The sequence below is a fragment of the Heterocephalus glaber genome, unplaced genomic scaffold (assembly GCF_053883595.1).
Source record: "Heterocephalus glaber isolate CG9 unplaced genomic scaffold, H.glaber_assembly_v1.0 deba00001564, whole genome shotgun sequence".
Lineage (NCBI taxonomy): Eukaryota > Metazoa > Chordata > Mammalia > Rodentia > Bathyergidae > Heterocephalus > Heterocephalus glaber.
The window spans coordinates 19,474,200-19,484,087 of NW_028258351.1; the positions used below are offsets into that span (position 1 = coordinate 19,474,200).

The window sequence follows — 9,888 nt, forward strand, 5'->3', positions numbered from 1 at the left end:
ATTGATGGGGACGGATGGGGCAGACCCTAGCGAGAGCGAGCCCCTCCCCAGAGGCGCCTGTGGAATGTCTAGGGCTCTCCTGGTCGCTTCTTGGGATGGGGGTGTCTAATCCTAGAGCCACATTCCAGGATGGGGGGGGGAGGGGTGGGCTGGGGGAGGGGCAGGAAAGAAGGCTAAAAGGGCCGCGGCCCCAGAGGGCGGGAGCCAGCCAGGCCATGGCGGATGTCCCTGGTGCACACCGATCAGTTCTCAGCAGCGGACAAGAACCCCGGGATCCCCTGGACTGCTGGGCCTGCGCTGTGCTGGTAACAGCTCAGAATCTCCTGGTGGCAGCCTTCAATCTTCTCCTGCTGACGCTGGTACTGGGGACCATCTTGCTACCCGCTGTCACCATGCTGGGCTTTGGCTTCCTCTGCCACTCCCAGGTGAGCATACACCCCAAAGTGTGAATGTGAGTTGGTTTTCCTTATAGCGATGCTGATGGTGGTGTCAGCAAGCCACCAGTTCTCCCCAGCTGGGGTGTTATCCTGGGCAGAGTGGCCCAGGTAGGCCTGGCCTGACTGCTCTTCTTCTCCCACAGTTCCTGCGCTCCCAGGCACCTCCTTGCACTGCACACCTACGGGACCCGGGCTTCACGGCCCTGCTGGTCACCGGATTCCTGCTCCTTGTGCCACTGCTTGTACTTGCCCTGGCCAGCTACCGCCGTCTCTGCCTCCGCCTCCGCCTGGCCGACTGCCTAGTGCCTTACAGCCGAGCTCTCTATCGGCGGCACCAGGGCACCCTGCAGCCCAGGCAGATCCGGGCTTCACCAGGGTCCCAGGCTCTTCCCACACCAGGAAAAGTCTGGGTTTGAGAAGCCTCAATTCAAGAACAACCTTGATGTTTGCCCTCCCTTCCTGTCCACCCAAGGACTTGAAGCCCAGTATCTTCTGCCTTGCTCCATCCTTGGCTTAACAGGGTCCTAGCATCCCTTTGGGGAACAGCAGCCTCTGTGGACCCAATAGTGGTGAAAACTCCCATGCCCCCAGAAATCCCACTTTCCTCTTACTTTTCTCAACCAATCCTGACTCTGGGCTGGACCCTGCACACATGTACCCCCTCCCTTCCCTTAACGTGAATAGGGCAACTTGTATTTACCACCCTGAAGGACAGAGCTGGACGGTATCATGCAATAAAGAATTTTTGAACTGAATGTGCTCGTGAACAGAGGGGTGGCACAAATACCATCATTCCTTCCCCAATGCCCAGGAGCAGGAAACAAGTTCCCCAGGGTACATCCCCAGAGTACAAAGGCTCAGGCCAGAGGGTCCTTCAGCCTCCTGGCTTTCCCTTATCTCGTTAGTCCGTTCTTCCTGGTCAGGCCCCAGAGTTCTGTTCCGGACCTCTGTGTCACCTCCCCATCAATAGCCTGGAGGGGGCTCTGTTACAGCTGCCTACCCAGCTCCCCTTGGGGACCCAAGCCCGTTCTCTGACCTCAGCCTAGAGGAACTCAGTGTTGCCAGGCCGGAGTGGGAAACAATGGGCCTTCCGGAGCAGGATGACACCCCCTCCGGCCACAATTCTGGATCAGCAGCTGGGAGGGAAGATGCAGGGGCCCACCCTAGAGCCTGTTGGTCTACCGCTCAGCCTGTCCTCCATCCCCACCCTCAAACTAGAGAGAAGCCTTGGTACTCCAGGACATTAGGTTGGGGAAGGAAGGCTGAGAATGATAAACTCTTTCCCTTAGGGGTAAGGTGTGCTATCCCTGCCCTGGCATTCAGGTTACACACAAGACACTTCAGTCAGAGATTTAATGAACTCTCGAAGACATGCGCGACTGTGGTCAGAGATATGGGGGCCCTGCCAGGCTCTCCCTCTGCACCTCAATAGAAACGATGTGGTGTCCCGGTACCATGGCCAGACCCAGCACACGGGGTTCCCCAGCAGAGAAGGAATCTGGAAAGAAGGGTCAGTGAAACAAGTATCAGTGAAACAAGCCAGTATCGATCCCGTCCCTTCTGAGCCACAAAAACCAGCCCCAGAAAACAAGGGGTAAAGCCAGGCCCTGAAGGGGAAATGTCTTGCCACATTCTCAGATGGCTGTGCATCCCCTGGGCACTGACCCGTCGGCTTGAGGAACTCCTGTGCCGAGCCCAGAATGACATTGCAGTCGCGGTCCGTGCAGAGGAAGCAGCCGACTAGTGTCCGCCCATCTGTCATGCGAATACGCATAGTCTTGTTGAGCAGCGCCTCCAGTTGCTGCCGGGCACGCGGAGCTGGAGAATCCTCATGATCCCCGTCCGAGTCCTGCACAGGGCAGGACACACATTCAGACTGCGCGGCCAGGGCTGCCGGACCGGCAGCCGGCGGAACCACAGATCCCGGCAGCCCGCGGGGCACCCACACGAAGCCCAGAGGCTGCCGGGAGCTGCAGTTCCCCCTCGAACCCCCATCTTGGTGCCCGACTGCTCCTCAATCTCCGAGCCCGAGGCCGCGCTAACCCCGGCGCTGGAGCTGCTTTGACGCCGACTGCAACAGCCATTCTCCTCTCGTAGTAACATTGTCGGCCCAGCTCCAGCCATTTGCCCAGGGGCCTCCTCTGGGCGCTTGAACTTCCTGAGAACCTCTCGGGTCGGGTGTTCTGAGATCTCGCGAGCCCTCCCGACTTCTTTTCGAGAGATCAATCCTCCCAGTCTCTTGGGCAATAGTAGAGGTCTCGCGAGCTTCTACTGTGGCACACTGAAGCCTCTTACGCTGGGCGTTTTAAAATATCGCGAGAGGTTTACCTGTAGGGTCTTACACATCCTTTACAAATATTGAAATTTAGGGACAATATCTTCTATCCTGCCCTCCCATGCCTTTTTTTCTATCGTAGGAGAGAATTTCTCCTAGATATCCCATGTATCCTAGGCCCCCGAATTAAAACAGAATGTGTTCGCTTTCCCCCGGAACTAAATACTTACGTGCCCGATGCCGAAATCAGACTACATTTCCCATAAACACGTACAGCGAGTGAGGAGGCTCGCCCAGTATTGAATCTTAGTTGACGGTGGCTGGAAAAGGACAATGGTTTCCATGTCAGCGGGTAAACACACCTGTCTAAGCCTTCAATGGCATGGGAGCAAGTTGTAGTGAGTGCGTGCTGAGGAGAGAGGAAAGCGCTAAGGGACACAGTGTCCAAAAGAGTCAGAGCCATGGCGCGCCGAGGCTTAGTGGCTGGACCAGACTTTGAGTATTTCCGGCGACGCTATTTCACGCCGACGGAGGTGGCCCAACATAACCGGCCTGAAGACCTTTGGGTGTCTTACCTGGGCTGCGTGTACAACCTAACTCCATTGGCACAGGAGTATAAGGGTAAGGGACAAACGTTGGGCCAGGGCTGGGTTGTGTGCGGGAGTAGGGGGTGTGTTTGGTTCATGGGTGGCGGGCATTGACGGCGGCTGCTCGTTCCTAGGGAACCTGCTGCTGAAACCCATCGTAGAAGTTGCAGGCCAGGACATCAGCCACTGGTTTGATCCAAAAACCAGAGATGTGAGTTCTGTTGGAATCTGGATTAGGGGAAGAGCGGGGATGGGGAGGAAAAGTGGAATAGCCGGAACCTTGAAATTGTGACTGCGCAGACAACCCTCATTCCCAAACCCTGTTTTAAAGATCCGCAAGCACATAGATCCGCTAACCGGTTGCCTGAGGTACCGCACCCCACGGGGCCGCTTCGTGCACGTCCCGCCTCAGCTGCCGCGTTCGGACTGGGCTAATGATTTCGGGAAGCCCTGGTGGAAGGGGTCGCAATACGAGGTGGGGCGGTTGTCTGCCAAGACTCGGAACATCCGTATTATTAACACGCTTACGTCGCAGGAGCACATACTGGAGGTGAGATTTGGTGCCTGGGGACAGGTTAGGTGGAGGGAACTGGGAAGCCCGGGATCTCATCAATTTCTCAAAACGGGTAGGGTCTGTATTTTCTTCTTTTACACTGGCCAAGGAAAGTAGGCTACTCAGGTCCCTGGGGTTGGGAATTCTAGGAGTGTCTGGGTCATAGTGGTACAAGAGATTCATGATCATAAGTCCTGGGCAGCATCATCGTGGTGGTGATCCTTAGAAGCTCTTACATGTTCTTTTGTATAGCAGTTAGACTTTTAGTCTACTTTGTTGCAAGGATGAAGTATGTTTATGTGCGTGTGCATGTGTGTGTATGTGTGTGTGTGAATTGTTTTGACCCTTTGTGGGCATCTCTTAGATACTTACCTGCCATAAAGACAGGCATAACTTTGGCACCCTTCATTGCATGCTGGAACCTCAACTTTATTTCTGGAACTATACAGTGCCCAAACTGCTGTGTCAAAGGAGGCATTCTGATCCCAGCTGCCATATATTGGATATCTCCCCTCCACCCCAAGTGTGCATGGGTACATGCGTGCATGCATGTGTCTGTGTGTGTTTTCTGTCCAGAATTCTGGAGGTAGGGTGCTTCTATGTTCTTCAGGTGGGGGCTCTGGAGTCAATGTGGGAAATTCTACATCGCTATCTCTCCTATAATGCACATGCTGCGAGCTACACATGGAAATATGAAGGGAAGAACCTGAACATGAATTGTACCCTGGAAGAAAATGGGATCCGGGATGAGGAGGAAGAGTTTGACTATCTCAATATGGACGGTACACTCCACACACCGGCAGTACTGCTCTACTTCAATGATGACCTCACAGAGCTATAGGAAAGATGTGTGCTCTTGTAGATTGAAGACTTATTTTGAGTTTGCCTTTTTCTGTGCTTCGAGAAAGAGGTTGGGGTGTGGGGTGCCTGGACCTAGACCTCCATTTCCCTCTTGGAACTGGCTTCTGGTTTGTTCCTTTGCCCTTTTAAAGTGCGAGAGTCCTATTACCCAGCTCCTTTATGATTTGCTCTGAGAAAATTAGGGAGAATGGTAGAAGTAAATTAATCTTTAGGAATGACACATGAAGACATAGGATCTTGGATTAGGGAGATGTAAAGGAGGAAAGTCACATGGAGCTAAGGCAGAACTTTTTTTTTTTTTTTTAAGGAGGAAAGGTTTATTGTAGCTCAGTTTGTAGAGGTTTGAGTTCATAGTTGGCTGACTCCAAGGCAGTGTGGCATGGCAGACAGGTATCACAGAGGAGAAACAGTTCATGGCAGGCAGAAGGCAGCAAAGCAGTGAAGTAACAAAGGAGCAGCAGCAAGTGATCAGGCAGAACTTTTTTTTTTTTTTTGGTACCAGGGATTGAACTCAGGACCTTGTCTTTGTGAGGCAGGTAGGGGAACCACTGAGCTAAACCCCTGGCCCCAGGCAGAACTTTTAGATAGTGAGAAAAGTCCTACATGGGGATAAAGGAATGGAAGAACATTTTTGCCAGTGATGGAAATGGGAGGGCTGGGGAATATGAGATTTACAAAGACAAGAGTAGGAAATGACTGTCATTGACTATGCAGAATTGGTTTATCTCCCTTCTAAAAGAGAATTGGGCAGCTGAGACACAAGAAAATTAATGTTATCAGGTAACTCAGTGTAGATATTATGCTAAATGGTTTACACATCCTCTTTATTACAACTACCCCATAAGGTGCATACCACTAACACTATTTCACGATGTCTTTTGAACCTTAGAAAGTTTCAGTAGTACAATGGCAATTGGTTAGTAACTAGGATGCAAATCCAAGTCTGTCCAGCTCCAAAGACCACATTTTTTTTCAGTGTAAAGAGACTGTCTCAATGTCTAACCTCATGCTAACATTTGTAACCACTGCTCTCAAAATAAGTATTTGGGATGTAGGTTTGTCTTAGGTGTGTTGCACAGTTGGAAATTATAGGCCTATTGTGTTATCACACACCTATCATGTTGGAGTTAATTAGCATAGTACTCCAAGGGCAAAGAGGAGGCAGGGAAGGCTGAGTGTCAGTCAAGCAATGGCTATTGAGTCTGCTTCTTTGTTAATCCCATAGCAGAATTTCTTTTCTGACCTTTTTTTTGGTACCAGGGATCAAACTCAAGACTTTGTGCTTGCCAGCCAGGTGCACTGCTACTGAGCTACATCCTTGATGCTTTTTTCTGCCTTTTTTTTTTTCCTGCCTTTTTTGAAGCAAAGAGGTATTTATTAACTAAAGTTAAAACTAGAGTGGGGGAAGGGCATGTAAATTGGGACACTTTGATGAGAGAGCAAAAGGAAGCACTTTTTTTTCACCAACAGGCCTTGCCACTTAGAGAAGGTAAAGTAGATGAGTTGATTTTATAAAATAGTGACTCCAAAAGAGGGGCTTGATAGGGGCCATGTAAAGAGAGGAGGTAAGTAAGACAGAAATCCCTCCTAGTGACCAAAAGAGAACCACTAAGGGGGGTCATGGCTAGATTTGATCCCCTTTAACTTAAACAGAGGACAGGAATTGGGAATAACAGACAGATAAACTTCTTGGCAGCAGCAGGGACTTTAGAGTATCTTTTGGTCAGGGACCCTAGGCCCCTTTGCAAGGGAAAGTGGTCCCTGTGAAACACTAGGTGGGCTTGCATGGGAGTTTTCTGAGGGGCTGACTGAGAGGCATGAACTAAGGTGATGATATCCCTATTGACTTCTGCAATCTTTGAATTCATTGAGGCTTAAGGCTTCTGTCTAGCCCCACAGAATGCGGGAACCCATGAATTATCTAAATCAATCACTGTGATGTTTAATCAGTTTTGCAATAATTTCATGTGTATCTTGTTTCTTCAACTAAACCCTAATCTTTTTTTTTTTAAATGGACTCTGTTCACAATTTCGTTTATTTATTTATTTTTGGTACCGGGGATCGAACTCGGGACCTTGCACTTGGGAGGCAGGCGCCGGAACCACTGAGCTAAACCCCCAGCCCTAAACCCTAATCTTTAAGAACCAAAGCTGTGCAGTTCCTCTCATGGCAGCCTCAGGGCCCATGCCTATGGGATGTGTTCATTCTGCCCAAATTTGTCCAGAAACACATCCCTTTCTTCATATACCTAAGTAGAACCTAGGCGTGGTGGCACATGCCTGTAATCCCAGCACTCAGGTGGCTGAGGCAGGAGGATGGCCCTGAGTCTGAGGCCAGCCTGGGCTACATAGTGAGTTCAAGGCCAGCCTGGACTATATAGTGAGATTGTCTCAAAAACAAAAATAAAAACCAAGTAGAGTCTATCTCCTATCTCTGGAATCCATCTTCTTTTCTCAGAGTTGTCATTACTCATTGCCTAGACTGCTGGGGAAATTTCCTAACTCTCCTATTTCCACTTATGCCCTCCATACACTGCAGTCAGATTGAGCTCTGAAAAATCAAAAATCTTACTTCCCTCAACTTTTTCAGTAACTCCCATTTGCTTCTGGAATAAAATTTTAAATTCAAAGACCCTGCATACATCAGGTCCGGTCTACTTTGCATATCTTATAACTGTTCCATTTCCCTATGTCGCCAATACCCTGAGTGGCTCAGACAATACCTATTGTCTTCTTGCTTCAGAATTTTTACAAAGACTGTTTGCTCAGTGCCCCCTTCCTTTCACTTTCCACCTAGCTGATCCTAAATGTTTCTTACTCAGGGAAGACTTTCTGATTTCTCAAGATAGGTTAAGACTTTCTTTTAAGTCTTTATCTCTATGCATTTTTCAGAGTTATTACTTTTGTAAAATTTTGCATGTAATTGGCTGGTTGGCTGCTAGATTGTAAGCTCTTAAGGGCAGAAATCTAGTCCATCTTGTTCTTTGCTATAGTCCCACTGCTGGGCACACAGCTGCTCAATAAATTTTGATTGAACTTGGATGTCAAGGAATTCGTCTGTCTGTAATAACTAGTGGGTGGAATGTTGTGTCTTGGGAGGCAAGATGGACCCAAGAGATAGGCTGTTTGGCTCCTTTGCTGCAGGCTCCATCTACAGGTTTCTCTTTCACTGTTTCCCACAGATCCAAGACTAAAAGTTACTACTCTACGTGAGTTTTCTCGCCAGAGATGTTTCGGAGCAAACGATGTCATTTCCCCATATGGCCACTAGATGGCTGTAATTGCCTGCAGAGTCAGGGAAAGGAGCCTGGCGGTGGGAAAACCCAAGTTCCAAAGAAGTTAGAATCGAAGACGGCTCTTTGAGATTTATGGGGGGAGGGAAAGATCAGGGGAAGAAAAGAAAAAACTACATGGCCACCATTCTATTAACGTTAGGTTTACTTCTTTTAATTTTTTCCACAAGCACATGTCAGGAAAGGAGTACAGTTTGAGAAGTAACTTGTAGGATGGGACAAATAGGGGTCCTGATTAGAGGTGTGGGTGAGATACAGAGCCAAGGAAGGAATAAAGGCATCAGAACTTTTGCAGTATGTTTAAGATAACAAAGTGCATTAATTTATTACTTATTTATTTTTGCTATGAGGCTTTTTTTGTACTGGGGATCGAACTCAGGACCTTGCACTTTCGAGGCTGGCACAGTGCCACTGAGCTAAATCCCTGGCCCTGCTATGAAGCTTTTTACTTGGAATTGTCTTATTCTCTATCCAAAAGTACATATAATTGCCTGAGGAATATATAAATAATCCCTCAAACTAAAACTTGAAAGTAAACAGAACATAAGTCTAAGGTCCAAGCCCTCTTGCTATCTCTACTGTGTTGGAAAGAGGTGGGATAGAGGATGGAGTATTGAAAGCTGCCTATCCTCAGTAAACCATAGCAACTTCAAAAGACTAAATTGGCAAATATTTACTACAAGCCCTAGTCTGTACATAAGTACATCATCGGGGGTAATAAAGAGGCATATGTTCTTTGAGAAAAGCCTACCCACTCATTGGGATAAAATATATGCACAGAAAAGGTAAATGCAAACAGAACACAATAAAGGACCAAATTACAGTATAGAAACAGTTTCCACCCTCATGGCAAGTCACAGATGGATGTGTGCACACGTGTGTTTGTGTATATGATACTGGGGATTAAATGTAGGGCCTTCTGGATATTAGGTAAGTGCTACCCTGGCACTGAACTACACCCCAGCCCTTTAAAAAAATTTACTCTGAGACAGAGTCTCACCGAGTTGCTGACATTGAATTTGTTATCCTCTTGACTTAGGTCTCTTAAGGAGCTGGGATTACAGGCGTGTGCCACTGTGCCCAGCTACTGGGTGGATTCATGTGTGTGTGTGTGTGTGTGTGTGTGTGTGTTTTTTACTGACTGGGGATTAGGGATGGGAAATGTTTCCTTGGGGCACACCCCACCTCTCCCTCCCAGAGAATGTCCATTCTAATCTTCCTGGCGTGCTCTTTGGAGCTTTTTCTTGCCACTGCCCCTCCTGGCAGTGTACTGGGTAGATTCTTACCTGGACATCCTTTTTTTCTGAAACTTTCTAAATATTCTGTATTTGTGTGTGTGAGTACATGCACATGCATGTGTATTACTTGGAGAAAAGTACTATAATTTTCAATCCTCAAAATAGCCAAACTCTCTACCCCTGAAATATTATATGCACATATACACAAATAGCGATATTTTTTTTTTGAAGCAAACCATTTATTGGTATTTTAGATATACATAATGATCACATTCATCATAGGGAATTTGTACCTGTACTTGATATATCTTGCTTCTTTTTCTCCCCTTGGCCCCTCTTCCCCTCATTTACAAAAGGTTTGTTTCCATTTTTTCCTTCTATTCCTTTTTTTGTCCCTTCTTTCCTCCCCCCCCCCGTTCCTTTTCTCATTTAAACATTTTCTTATCATTTCCTAATATCTCGTACATTTTGGTCCTTATTTCCACTTTCAGTTTCTTACACCAGAGAAACAATGAAGTATTTAAATGTGTGTCTGATTTATTTTTAAGAGTATGTTTTCAAGGTGCATCCATTTAGCTAAAAATGACTCAAACTTATCCTTCTTTATGGCAGAGTACTGCTCCACTGTATTAAAAAGCCCACAT

General features: G+C 47.8%; 3 protein-coding genes across 4 annotated transcripts; 2 read left to right on the forward strand and 1 right to left on the reverse strand.

Annotated features, from left to right (window-relative positions):
• Nucleotides 1-165: 165 nt before the first annotated feature.
• Tmem88 (transmembrane protein 88) lies at nt 166-1,192 on the forward strand. Its single transcript, XM_004857455.4, has 2 exons — nt 166-425; nt 581-1,192. The coding sequence occupies exons 1-2, from the start codon at nt 216-218 to the stop codon at nt 851-853; spliced, it is 483 nt and encodes a 160-aa protein (XP_004857512.1). The 5' UTR covers nt 166-215; the 3' UTR covers nt 854-1,192.
• A 584-nt stretch (nt 1,193-1,776) lies between these two features.
• On the reverse strand, nt 1,777-2,690 carry Naa38 (N-alpha-acetyltransferase 38, NatC auxiliary subunit). Of its 2 annotated transcripts, none has more exons than XM_021238427.2 (3): nt 2,384-2,690; nt 2,103-2,286; nt 1,777-1,935 (listed from the first exon to the last, which is right to left on the reverse strand). In XM_021238427.2, exons 1-3 carry the CDS (start codon nt 2,519-2,521, stop codon nt 1,823-1,825), a joined length of 435 nt encoding a protein of 144 aa, XP_021094086.1. In that variant the 5' UTR covers nt 2,522-2,690; the 3' UTR covers nt 1,777-1,822. The 2 variants fall into 2 exon arrangements, with proteins under 2 accessions (XP_021094086.1, XP_004857515.1); XM_004857458.3 differs by having other exon boundaries at nt 2,481-2,688.
• A 265-nt stretch (nt 2,691-2,955) lies between these two features.
• On the forward strand, nt 2,956-7,753 carry Cyb5d1 (cytochrome b5 domain containing 1). Its single transcript, XM_087191789.1, has 4 exons — nt 2,956-3,333; nt 3,434-3,510; nt 3,631-3,849; nt 4,463-7,753. The coding sequence occupies exons 1-4, from the start codon at nt 3,174-3,176 to the stop codon at nt 4,691-4,693; spliced, it is 687 nt and encodes a 228-aa protein (XP_087047915.1). The 5' UTR covers nt 2,956-3,173; the 3' UTR covers nt 4,694-7,753.
• The last annotated feature ends 2,135 nt before the right edge of the window (nt 7,754-9,888 follow it).

Bases quoted from the DNA above. Each gene is read 5' to 3' on its own strand.
- Tmem88 (XM_004857455.4), top strand. From the start codon at position 216: ATGGCGGATGTCCCTGGTGCACACCGATCAGTTCTCAGCAGCGGACAA. The intron at 426-580 runs GTGAGCATACAC...CTTCTCCCACAG, and splicing joins GCTTCCTCTGCCACTCCCAG to TTCCTGCGCTCCCAGGCACC.
- Naa38 (XM_021238427.2), bottom strand. From the start codon at position 2,521: ATGGCTGTTGCAGTCGGCGTCAAAGCAGCTCCAGCGCCGGGGTTAGCG. The intron at 2,287-2,383 runs GTGGGTGCCCCG...TGCCCTGTGCAG, and splicing joins CGGCAGCCTCTGGGCTTCGT to GACTCGGACGGGGATCATGA. The intron at 1,936-2,102 runs GTCAGTGCCCAG...CCTTCTTTCCAG, and splicing joins GGAGTTCCTCAAGCCGACGG to ATTCCTTCTCTGCTGGGGAA.
- Cyb5d1 (XM_087191789.1), top strand. From the start codon at position 3,174: ATGGCGCGCCGAGGCTTAGTGGCTGGACCAGACTTTGAGTATTTCCGG. The intron at 3,511-3,630 runs GTGAGTTCTGTT...CCTGTTTTAAAG, and splicing joins TTGATCCAAAAACCAGAGAT to ATCCGCAAGCACATAGATCC. The intron at 3,850-4,462 runs GTGAGATTTGGT...TATGTTCTTCAG, and splicing joins CGCAGGAGCACATACTGGAG to GTGGGGGCTCTGGAGTCAAT.